The sequence below is a fragment of the Meles meles genome, chromosome 13 (genome assembly GCF_922984935.1).
Source record: "Meles meles chromosome 13, mMelMel3.1 paternal haplotype, whole genome shotgun sequence".
NCBI lineage: Eukaryota > Metazoa > Chordata > Mammalia > Carnivora > Mustelidae > Meles > Meles meles.
In genome coordinates, this window is record NC_060078.1 from 6,307,323 (window position 1) to 6,320,730 (window position 13,408).

At 38.4% G+C, this 13,408-nt stretch overlaps 1 protein-coding gene across 4 annotated transcripts in view; it reads right to left on the reverse strand.

The window, feature by feature from the left end:
- Positions 1-13,408, reverse strand: part of LYST (lysosomal trafficking regulator) — a 178,005-nt gene that overhangs the window by 59,843 nt on the left and 104,754 nt on the right. For 3 of the 4 annotated variants that reach the window (XM_046026228.1, XM_046026227.1, XM_046026229.1), the window contains 4 exons: positions 12,398-12,556; positions 11,547-11,738; positions 9,297-9,472; positions 7,672-7,878 (listed from right to left, as the gene is read on the reverse strand). In XM_046026228.1, the coding sequence (XP_045882184.1) occupies positions 7,672-7,878; positions 9,297-9,472; positions 11,547-11,738; positions 12,398-12,556 (734 nt within the window). The remainder of the gene's footprint in view (positions 1-7,671; positions 7,879-9,296; positions 9,473-11,546; positions 11,739-12,397; positions 12,557-13,408) is intronic. The other variant, XM_046026230.1, reaches the window with a different exon arrangement.

A 13,408-nucleotide genomic window follows, 5' to 3' on the forward strand; every position in this document is an offset into this window, starting at 1 on the left:
TGAAACATGCAGAGTTTTACTTTTTAAAAACCTGCACTGATACAAATACCACTGTGTTTGACTTTATGACATTTTAAGCTGTGAATAGTATTAAATGTCAACAAATGAATTTGGAAGCTCTTACATTTTGGATGATATTTAAATTAACACATGGAATCACATCATGTCACTTCCCAAAAGCATAAGATGAACATATGCAATGATGAAAATAGCAAAGCTCATTTTAATGCAACATTTTAAATTAGTCAGGAGACAGCTGCTTCCTGACCAAAAGAGAAAAATGAACAGATACTCTGCAAGTAAAAGGCCTGAAGAGTTGGCAAATAAAGAAAAACAGTAAATGACTAGACTATGTTCTCATGTGTGTTAAAGGTAATGCTCTTGATATAATCTAAAAATAGTTTAGTATTCAGTGACATTCCAAAAATCGTCTTGAAAAGCTATCAAAAATATTTTTATTCATCTCAAATATCAAAAAAACACATGGTTTTCTTAGACACTTAGGTAAAACACTTAGGTAAGACACTTAGACACTGAAGTTGTTTCTAGAATCTCATCTTAACATCTGATCAATACTTTATTGACTGTAGTTCCTGGGACTAGAAAATGTGTGATTAGGGATGAATGCAAAAAAGGGAAAAGCCTTGTTTTCAGCCCTCAAAAAACTAATTTAAGGAACCAAATCTATTACATACAAATCCTTAGGAGATAATAAATGCTAACATGTATGGAAATAACATTTTCAGGGATGCGTCTAAGAAGGAAGAGCTCTGAATGGACTAAGAAAGATAGGTTTTGAAGGGGGGAAAGGGAGCTGGGTGTATGGATAAACTGACAGAACGGGTGTACAGACAGACAAGGAGAGAACGGAAGGCACTTCAGCAGAGGGGAAAGCATGAGCAGAGCGGCAGGTCAGTAAGAACGCACATGATGTGAAGAGGTTACATGAGACAAAGATGAGATGACATTGAAAAGAGGAGTTATAGACTGAGGGATTAATCAGACTCAAGTCATAAAAGCAGAAGAGAGGTGTTGGGCTTTAAAAATCAAGCAGATTACAAACAGAATACAGCTTGTAAAAAGGAGGCACAAGAACATCTCTATATCCTGCTTTGGAATGATCTCTAGGATGTACTGTTAGTTAAAGAAAGTCAATGCAGAAGAGTGTGTACTGTTCTCTTTCTTTGTATTGAGAAGGGGGCGGATAATACACACATGTGTATGTGCACATACATGTATGCATGTCTGTACAGATTTACTTATATCTCTCAAAAAAAAAAGTAATAATAAAAAAGATGGTGACCTACAGGGAAAAAGACATGAAGGGAGGGAAAGAGATTAAGAGCTAGGACATCTCTGAATGAGCCATGTTTCACAGTTTTGATTTTGGAACCATGGCGACATTTCACATAATTAAAAATAAAGTTGGGGCACCTGGATGGCTCAGTCAGTTCAGCGGCTGCCTTCGGCTTGGGTCATGATCCCAGGGTCCTGGGATCAAGCCCCGCATTGGGCTCCCTGCTGAATGGAGAGCCTGCTTCTCCCCCTCCCTCTGCCTGCTGCTCTGTCTACTTGCACTCTCTGTCAAATAAATAAATAAATAAATAAACAAATCTTAAAAAAAAAAGTTAAACAAATAAAAACCCAATGGAGGGTGCCTGGGTGGTTCAGTGGGTTAAAGCCTCTGCCTTCGGCTCAGGTCATGATTCCAGGGTCCTGGGATCGAGCCCTGCATTGGGCTCTCTGCTCAGCCCACCCCCCCGCTGCCTGCCTCTCTGCATCTCTGATCTATCAAATAAATAAATAAAATCTTAAAAATCTCTGCATCTGCTTCTCTGATCTCTCTATCAAATAAATAAATAAAATTAAAAAAAAAACCCAATGGAATCCCTAGAAATAGAAAACAAATGGCAAAAAAAAAAAAAAAAAAAAAAAAAAAAGAACATGACTAGTTATTTGGAAGTTGGTGGCACAAGTAAATACAGAAAATTATATGAAGTGTTTTTACAGTATTTTCATGGTGTGCTCATAATGGTATCCTAAGAACGAAAGAATTAATGAGGAAGTCTTAATCTGTTCACTGGGTTTGTTATTAGTGATAATGTTGGTCATCTTATTTTGAAAATGTTCTATGTATATACATAGAGAGAGAGAGCACACATACAAATAAATACACTAATGGTATCAGGAATCAAGGTTATCGACATTAATGAAAGGAAATACAAATATAAAATCCAAGAAAATGTGAAAATATCAACATGAACTCATGATTCATTTTTCTTTCTAAAAAGATTCATATTCCTTAGCTTTTCCACCAGAAATGCGAGAAGAAATAACAACCAAGTAGAAATGGCTGTCTCTCAGAATCCTAGAGGAGAACATTGGCAGTAACCTCTTCGATATCAGCCACAGCAACTTCTTTCAAGATATGTCTCCAAAGGCCAAGGAAACAAAAGCAAAAATGAACTTTTGGGACTTCATCAAGATCAAAAGCTTCTGCACAGCAAAGGAAACAGTCAACAAAACAAAGAGGCAACCCACGGAATGGGAGAAGATATTTGCAAATGACAGTACAGACAAAAGGTTGATATCCAGGATCTACAAAGAACTTCTCAAACTCAACACACACAAAACAGATAACCATATCAAAAAATGGGCAGAATATGAACAGACACTTCTCCAACGAAGACATACAAATGGCTATCAGACACATGAAAAAATGTTCATCATCACTAGCCATCAGGGAGATTCAAATTAAAACAACATTGAGATACCACCTAACACCAGTTAGAATGGCCAAAATTAGCAAGACAGGAAACAACGTGTGCTGGAGAGGATGTGGAGAAAGGGGAACCCTCTTACACTGTTGGTGGGAATGCAAGTTAGTGCAGCCACTCTGGAGAACAGTGTGGAGATTCCTGAAGAAATTAAAAATAGAGCTTCCCTATGACCCTGCAATTGCACTGCTGGGTATTTACCCCAAAGATACAGATGTAGTGAAAAGAAGGGCCATTTATACCTCAATGTTTATTGCAGCAATGGCTACGGTCGCCAAACTGTGGAAAGAACCAAGATGCCCTTCAACGGACGAATGGATAAGGAAGATGTGGTCCATATACACGATGGAGTATTATGCCTCCATCAGAAAGGACGAATACCCAACTTTTGTAGCAACATGGACAGGACTGGAAGAAATTATGCTGAGCGAAATAAGTCAAGCAGAGAGAGTCAAGTATCATATGGTCTCACTTATTTGTGGAGCATAACAAATAACATGGAGGACATGGGGAGATGGAGAGGAGAGGGAGTTGAGGGAAACTGGAAGGGGAGATGAACCATGAGAGACTATGGACTCTGAAAAACAACCAGAGGGTTATGAAGGGGCGGCAGGAGGAGGGGGGTGGGAGGTTGAGGAACCAGGTGGTGGGTAATAGGGAGGGCACGTACTGCATGGAGCACTGGGTGTGATACCAAAACAATGAACACTGTTATGCTGTAAATAAACAAATAAAAAAAAAAAAAAAGAAAGAAATGGCTGTCTCTAGTCCTTAAATTTATAATTTCTAAATACCATTATCTCATGGAAAGGAAACAGGGTCTTCTTGGGGGAAAAGTCTGGTTCCAGATCCAGGAAGGAATGTGCAAGATAAACCTGGGACATTCTTCCATTCCAGAAAGCAAAGCAGTTAATCATATTAGCTTGTTAAAAATTGGAAAGGCTGTGTTAAAGGCATGTAACAATCTGAGTCTACAGAGGTGCTAATGTGACTATCAAATGGAATAATAACCACAAAGATTTGAAACTACTTTTGTAAAAAATACCTGAATTCATAATGATACCTCAAAAATAAAAACGAATACAAAAATTGGAGGTTGCTAGGGCACCAACTCATTATTCTAATAAACAGGGAAAAGAAACAAGAATTGCCTTTCTTACACAAACTATACTTCAGGGTAGTCAGATAGTGGATAAGGGAATAGTCTTCCGACAGAAGAATCAGAGCTAATAGATGCTGGTGGAATGAGAAACTCTGAGAAATCATTATTTTGCAATTCCTAATGAAAAAAGTGGATCTTGAATCATATCAAAAAATGGGCAGAAGATATGAACAGACACTTCTCCAATGAAGACATACAAATGGCTATCAGACACATGAAAAAATGTTCATCATCACTAGCTATCAGGGAGATTCAAATTAAAACCACATTAAGATACCACCTCACACCAGTTAGAATGGCCAAAATTAGCAAGACAGGAAACAACGTGTGTTGGAGAGGATGTGGAGAAAGGGGAACCCTCTTACACTGTTGGTGGGAATGCAAGTTGGTGCAGCCACTCTGGAGAACAGTGTGGAGATTCCTCAAGAAGTTAAAAATAGAACTTCCCTATGACCCTGCAATTGCACTGCTGGGTATTTACCCCAAAGATACAGATGTAGTAAAAAGAAGAGCCATCTGCACCCCAATGTTTATAGCAGCAATGGCCATGGTCGCCAAACTGTGGAAAGAACCAAGATGCCCTTCAACGGACGAATGGATAAGGAAGATGTGGTCCATATACACGATGGAGTATTATGACTCCATCAGAAAGGATGAATACCCAACTTTTGTAGCAACATGGACAGGACTGGAAGAGATTATGCTGAGCGAAATAAGTCAAGCAGAGAGAGTCAAGTATCATATGGTTTCACTTATTTGTGGAGCATAACAAAGAACATGGAGGACATGGGGAGATGGAGAGGAGAAGGGAGTTGAGGGAAACTGGAAGGGGAGATGAACCATGAGAGACTATGGACTCTGAAAAACCAGAGGGTTTTGAAGGGGCGGGAGGTGGGAGGTTGGGGAACCAGGTGGAGGGTAATAGAGAGGGCACCTACTGCATGGAGCACTGGCTGTGGTGCAAAAACAATGAACACTGTTACGCTGCAAATAAATAAATAAATAAATAAATAAATAAATAAATAAAATAAAAAAAAAAAGGCAGGGCAATGAGACATTCTCTGTTTCCTGCTATGCTGTAATGGAACATGCAAAGTACTCTTAATAAAACAGTCTTAAAACAAACACACACAAAACCAAACAGGAAACCAGGAACTGGAATCTAGGAAGCCTTGAAACCTACAGCCACAAGCATATGATCCGCTCAATCCAGAATATGGGAAATTCTATAGAACAAAAGACTCAGTTTCATAAATAAATAGCTGACATTTAAAAAAATGGCTGGGGAGGGTACTTGCCAGGGATTAAAAAGATTTAGCATATATCAAACCAATGCCATGTGTGGGCCTCGTTTGGATCCAGAATCAAGCAAACTATTAAAAAATTATAGGACTTAGGAAAGTTTACACACTGAGTATTAGACAATGAAGAACTGCCGTCATTATTGAGTGTGACAAATTTTGTACAAGTCCTTGTCAGGCAGAGATATAGACAGGTAAAGGATTTACAGGTAAAATGATTTGATACCTGACATTTATTTCAAAACACTGCAAAGAAAAGTTAAAGTTGGGTAATGGTCAGGTGGGTCCTTGTTTGATTTCTCCCAACTTTTAGGTATCTTTGAAAGTCTCCATAATAAACTTAAAAAAAAAAACAGGCACAGGGGCACCTGGGTGCTCAGTGGGTTGAGCCTCTGCCTTCGGCTCAGGCTCTGGTCTCATGGTCCTGGGATTGAGCCCCGCATCCGGCTCTTTGCTCGGCGGGGAGCCTGTTCCCCCCGCCCCCTGCCTGCCTCTCTGCGCACTTGTGATCTCTGTCAAATAAATAAATAAAATCTTTTTTAAAAAAACCACAAAAACAGAAACCAGGCACAGTAATGTGGTTTTGAGGTAACGACGTTATTGTAGTGATCTGAGCACAGGGGCCAAAGTCTGAACTACGGTGGGGTGGGTAGAAGATAGTTAAAGACACTAAATAAATGACTGGCTTTGGTGATGACAAGATTTATGGGAGAGGAAAAAGTCAGCCGTGGATCCCATCTGCACAGACACCACCGACGAAATGGAGCACCGGAGAGGAGAGCCGGTGTGCGGAAGAGAGGGCTATCAACACCAGCCTGGGTTTCAGTGGATGGCAACTCTGCTGAGATTTATAAAGGCAGGAAAGAACATCCCTTCAAATTCTCCACAGGAGACGGTGGGCTGGATGTGCTTCTGCCTTGGGAGAGGGAAGACAATGGACTGGGGGCATCTGAGGGAATCTTAGTAGTAGAGAGAGCATCACTTCCAAACTATAGCCTTTGGTTCTTAATACCTGAGTTGCCTGAGTATTAAATTGAGTTGCTGGGTATTAAATCTGAGTTGCCTGGGTATTAAAACGGATGCCTGTCTGCACATCTCACCTATTACTGCACTTACAGGGATACAATTTACATACAGGAAAGCACACAGATATTAAGTGTTCATTTCTTTTTTTTCTTTTTTTTTTTTTTTAAAGATTTTATTTATTTATTTGACAGAGAGAGATCACAAGTAGAGAGGCAGGCAGAGAGAGAGAGAGGGAAGCAGGCTCGCTGCTGAGCAGAGAGCCCGATGCGGGACTTGATCCCAGGACCCTGAGATCATGACCCGAGCCGAAGGCAGTGGCTCAACCCACTGAGCCACCCAGGCGCCCCTAAGTGTTCATTTCTGAGTTTCGACAACTGCACACATCCATTTTAGCACTACCCAAAATAGGATGTAGGACAGTTTTATTGCTCCAGAAAGTTCTTAATTCCCCTTTCCAATCAATTCACATTCTCACTTCCCCCTTCCTCATGGACACAACTACTGTCCTGAATTCTACCCATATCTTAATTCTGTCTGTTCTCAGACTTCAGATGAATAGAATCACAGAATGTGTGCTCCTTTGTGTTTGGTTGTTCCTTTTGCTAACATAATGTCCTCGAACTTCGTTCATAATGGTAATTATATCAATAGTCTGTTTCCTTTTATTGCTGTGTAATAGTCTATTACATAATCATATAACATATCGCAATCTGGTTATACATTGGCTTGTTGATTGACATTTGGTTTATTTCCAGTTTTTGGCTATTAGCAAAAAGGTTGACATGGATATTCTTGTACAAGTCCTTTTATGGACGTATGTTTAATTTCTCTTAGGTAAATACCTAAAAATGGAATTTTAGGGTCAGGTTAAGTATATGTTTAATTTTATAAGAAACTGCTAAACAACTCCTTAAACTGGTTGTACCATTTAAACTCTCCATCCATCACTCTTTAAGTGTTAGAATTTATAGACTCTGAAATTCTTTTAAAGATTTCAATGTTGATCATTCCAAATGATTAACACATTTTTAAAAAATTTTAACTTACTATAAGCATTTAAAAAATATATCACATGTACTACCGTTTGAGCTACTCAATTTAGACATCTTATGGATAATGTAATGCTTTTAAAAAGGAAAACACTTGAAGATTTAGTTTAAAAAACTACAAAGGATCTTATAAGAGCTCAGATACAGAATTCTTAATCTCAGCCCTGGAAGAAGGAATGGGAAATAAACAAAGAGGTCAATTTGAGCCTGGTATGGAGCATCTGACGAAAGACTTCAATAGATTTTTGGTAAGAAAACTATGTAGGATGTTTGGCATGAAAATTTATCTTTGGTTCTTGTTTGTTCAGTTTTATACTTCACCACTACTTTTTATTATGAATTACTGAGATACTTACTTGCAGGGATGGGCTAAGACAGTCTCGTAGTATTTCCTGATGATTTGGTTCACGAACTATTTCGAGAATTTGCTTTCTCTCTTGAGAAGAGTGCGCTGGTGACAAAATGTGCGCTAGGAGTCTGCCAAGCTGCATTCGGAAGGTTTCCTTACAAGACCATAAGATTTTAGGCCACTGCTGCTTGGAACCACCCGTTTTACTTGAACCCTTCAATCAGAACAGGAATAATTAGGATCTGACTCCTCAAGCAATAATACACTAACCTCTCTACACAGCCCTAAAGAAGATCACGGGACATGTTTTACTGTAGATCGTTTTTTCAGTAGTAGAAATTAGAATGAAATATATCTCCCTACATATAGGTAGTTAAAAACAATAGACATACACTGACATTTAGAGCAGCATTGTTCAAAAGAGTCAAGAGGCTGAAACAATCCAGATGTCCACTGATGGATGAGTGGATAAACAAAATGTAGTATATACATAGAATGGAATATTATTCAGCCTTTAAAAGGAATGAAGTTCTGATACATGCTTTAACATGGATGAACTTAAAAATATCATGTTAAATGAAATAAACTACATAAAAAAGGATAAATACTGTATGAAATATTGTACTGTAAAACTTATATGAGGTATCTAGAAAGTTAAATTCATGGAGACAGAAAGTACAATAGTGGTTCTCAGGGGCTGGGGGAGGGGGAGTATGAGGAATTATTATTTAATGGGCACAGAGCATTTTGGGATAATGAAGCAGCTCTGGAGATGGAGAGTGGTAATTGTTGCACAACAATATGAATGCACTTAGTACCACTGAATTATACCTTTAAGATGGTTAAAACAGTGAATTTTATGTTATGTGTATTTTACCACACAAAAAAAGAGAGAGATGGGTTAAGAAGCGAAGGTCACTTAAATTACCTAGGACTTAGAAATTTTAAACTAAAAAAAAAAAAAAAGAACCATCAAAAAACAACAGTAGATTGATTTTACAGTATAAAAGAGAAGGAATCATAAGAAAGAATCACTGTTAAAATATGGAGTATAACAGTCACAAAATAGGAACAGCATATAAACTGACCACCAATATTCCATAATAGATTACAAAATAAGCTGCTTCAACTGTGGTCCAGCTAAAGCTAACTCAATCTTGATCATATCTCCTGTACCTGGTTTAAAACTGGAATCAGTGCATTTTAGAATTTATTCTGAGTTTTGGAAATGGCTCTCCAAATTACCACGAGTCCTAAGGGCCCTATGTAAATCATTTAGCTCTAAGTAAAACCCGCAGACACCAAAATCTAGTTTAGATTTAGAGATTGGCAGAATTGTGGTTCATGAGTTCTGCTAGAATGAAATTGACTTTTGGTGTCTATGAAGTGTACTAACTCATTTGCTCCCTAGGGTCAACTATATGTGACCCACAGATACCCAAGTGCACCAGTGATTAATGGAGCCTGATACTTGGTAGTATTCTCTTTAAAATTTTGAAGGTATTAGATATGTTTAAGCCAAGATTAACCTTTATAATAATTCATAATAATAATAATCCAAGAGTAAGTAGACACATAAAACCCTAATCCTTTTGTGCGTATGAACATGTCCCATGCAACTCATTTACTTACAATAGATACTTTGAATCCTTCTATCAGGTATGTGAGTATCTCCTTCTGAAATGGATTGAAAATGGAAGGCTGTTCATGATGAACATCTTCAGAAATTTCAGTCTGGGAAACTGAGATCTTGCTTTGAGTTGCATTTTCTGGAGTACTCAAAATGTCAATAATATCTGGATTGAACTCTTTGAATTAAAAGAAGAATAAACAATTAGTCACATCACTGATGCCTAGCCATTACAAATGGTCATGAAGCTAGTAAAAATATTCTATGTAATTACCAATTCAGTTGTCACAATATATAAATGTGTAGCAAGTGTATTAGGTATAGAAGATAACAATATAATAAATTCACCCAAAACAATGTAGAAATTTATGCCATATAATTCTAAACTAAATATTTTATTAACGAAGGTGAGTTAAATTGCAACATTATTAAAGTCACGAGGTTCTTGTACAAATCAAACCTAAAGACTACATGATATTTACATCAGGTGGATATGCAGCAGTGTTTTAGTGCATGTGCTATCCCATGATATCTGTATGTGATAAATGACTCAATTTCAGAGTTTAGCCTGGGATCTGGTTGACTCAAATACAATCAGAAAAGGTAAAAATATGAGCTTTGGTTGTATTATGCATTTCTAGTGATTAACAATTACTGTCTTCTTTTTCCTATTTTCTTGGGGTTACTTAAACATTCTTGGGGGAATTCCATTTGGACTTACCTATAGTGCTTTTTTTAAAAAAAAAAAGTATTTATTTATTTGACAGAGAGAAAGAGAACATAAGCAGGGGGAGTGGCAGACAGAGGGAGAGGGAGAAGCAAGCTTCCTACTAAGCAAGGATCTGGGGCTTGATCCCAGGACCCTGGGCTCATGACCTGAGCCAAAGGCAGATATTTAATTGACTGAGCCACCAGGTGCCCCTCTATAATGTTTTTGAGTATATTTCTTTGCATACCTTTTTAGTGGTTGCTCTAGGTATTATGTTTCATATATAAACATGTAAGTCAGTAGCCCCTATAAAAATGCAAATTGAACCCACAATATGATATCCCTGTATATCAGAATGGCTAAAATTAAAAACAGTGACCATGCCAAGTACTGGTTAGGGATGTAAGGAAAGTTGCATCCCTCATACATCGTTGGTGGGAATATAAAATTAGACGGTCATTCTGGAAAAGTCTGAGTTTCTTAACAAGAACAAAGCACACAACTACCCTTATTCCAGAAGAACAAAGCTTTATTTTCCCACAAAGCCTACACATAAATGTTTCCAGCAGCTAGCTTTATTTGTAATAACTGCAAGCTGGAAAACAACCCAGATGGTCTTTCAATAGGTGAAGGACTAAACAAACTATGGTGCCTCCACACCTTGGGAAACCACTCAGCAAAAACAAAATAGCAACTAACTGCCGATACCCACAGAAACCGGGATGACTCTCCAGAGAATGACACTGAGGGAAAAGAGCCAATCCTAAAAGGTTGCATACTGTATGATTCCGTTTAACAGAGCCCTTGAAATGATGAAAATAAAGAAATGGAGAACAGATTAGAGGTTTCCAGGGATGAAGGAAGGGGCAGAATGAGGGTGGCTATGAAAAGGCAACAGAGGGGCGCCTGCTTGGTTCAGCCAGTTGAGCATCTGACTCTCCTTTTCAGCTCAGGTCCTGATCTCAGCGTCATGAGATCAAGCCCTGCCTGGGACTCCACACTCAGCAGGGAGCCTGCCTCAGACTTTTCTCTCCCTTTGCTCCTTCCTCCCCACCTCCCACTCTCTCTCTCTCTTTAATAATAAATCTTAAAAAAAAAAAAAGCAACTTAAGGATCTCCTCTGTGATGAAATGCTCGATTTGTTGACTACATCAATGTCTGTACTCTGGTCATGAGCCCGGACTCTAATTTTGCACAACCCATTGGGGGAAACGGGGTGAAAGATACATGGGATCTCTCTGCAGTATTTCTTAACAATTACATGTGAATCTACACTGATCTCAAAAAAAAGGTTAAAAAAATGTACTGGGGGTGCTGTACTGTTTTAAACTCAACGGTCACTCTAGGCCAGCATATAACATATTAAAAATTGGATATTTATTCAAGACTCTTGGTTCCAAATAAGAAATTATTTAAATCGTGTGGATGTTAGGAATGAGCAATTAATGTTGCTTAAAATTTTGAAAACTAATCAGCTTCCTCTTAAATTGTTTTCCTTCTCGTTCCATATCTGACAAGCACAGATGCATCCTCTGGTTCCCACCTTGATAAATAATCCTGTTAACGGCTAAAATGGTGAGCCTCTGCAGCCTCTGCGCCAGCTCCGTCTCGCTCGCCTGGACCGGGTTCTCCTGGCTCAGTCTCCGCTGCATCATCACGTGCAGCTCGTCACTGGCCACCGAGCGCATTTTCATTAGCAGAGAGTCGGTCTGAGCAATGGGAAATTTTCGAGGACCTTCAAGTATATGAATTAAAAACATCAAATGCCAGAGTTAACAGGGATCAAGGAAATTATTTTTTCTTGCAAGCTTTTTGATTATTCGACCATGAAACAAATCTTAATTAATACCAAGGTAATTTACACAAAGGGAAGAGCATGATTCAGAGAAAATGTGGTTTCTCCCTCTTTGATGAAGTGCAACAGTATCTGTGATTTCAAAGTCCAAATAAGGATGTTGAAGCTAATGACATGGCTTTGGAGGACAGCCATCACTCAGCAAAACTGGAGTCTTCAGAAAAACTCAGAATTAGAACGGTGTATGTAAGTAGTTCAGAATGTTGAGACACAATGTTTTCAAATACTGTTTCACTTCCTTGTATGCCAAAATAATCAACGGGTTTTTAAGCACACCACGTTTCAGTAAGAATATGACTACTTCTGGATAATTACCATTGTTAAATTTTATAAAGTAGTTTTGAGAAGTATATATAAGCGAGATTAGTAGAAATCAGTCCAGTGAGAGTGAAGAGATCAGAAAAGTGAGTAGAATTCCAGTGATTTGCTATTGAAATGATTTGGTGCTTCTTTAGAATTCAGTCCTCTAAAAGGGTTTCCCGAGAAGTGTCTCCTTAGATTGAACAGTCAGGAGTGGCATCCCTGCACCATCACCGCACCTGCTCCGCGGGGTTCCACACAGCTGGTGGATCCGGGATGCAGGGAGAACGAGTCTTGACTTAATGGGCTGAAGGAGAAGGGCATTGGAAGTTGACCATAGGAACCAAAATGACGTCTTGGTAGGTGAGGAATAATGGAACCCTTCATTGGAATTGAACCTTTGTTTTAAATTATGAAAACAAACATCAATTTCCATAGATAGCCTCTATACACATTACTTACATGACTAGATTATGGTACGTTTAAATGACTCATTCTGTAAGATATTTAAATATTTTAATAGCATTTTAGATTGTAGAGTATTTTAGGCAACCAGTATTTCTTATCTGTTAATACATTCTGGTAAGATGGAGTTGCCTTTAAGACAAAAACGAAGTAAATAAAAAAAATTCATATCCAGGGTATATTCAAGAATGATATTGTCAGACTATGTTCTTACTTAATTTAAGCAGATTCTTCCTAGTGTCTACATCTCTGGCAGCTTTCACGCGGTATAAGCAGCAGATAATCCTAATTCAGAGGAAGAGCACTATACCGAATAAGGAAATGTTAAGTCTTCTTCACTACTGTGTACTTAAAAAAATGGAGGGGTGTGTGGTATTTCAGCATGCGTGTGTGAAGCTACACCAGCTGGGGTGGCCTCAAGTATATTTTCTAAGCCTCCATCCCCTCGTATGTTAATATGTAGATTAGAAAGTAAGCTAGAGATCGCCTCACAGATATTTGTCACTGTCTGACATGACATTAAACGTATTTGTTTACAGGGTTATTGACCAATTTCTCCAGCAAAATATAAGCTCCATGAAAGCAGATAAAACAATACCCGGTATGTGGCTGATGCTCAATAGACATTTGATGGTTGAATTAATGGATAAAGAGGGTTGTTCTATGGATTAAATAATAAACAAAATAATGGATGGGGCACCTGGGCAGTCAGTCAGTTGAGCATCCAACTCCTGGGTCATGATCTCAGCCTCGTGAGATCAAGCCCTGCATCAGGCTCTGCGCTA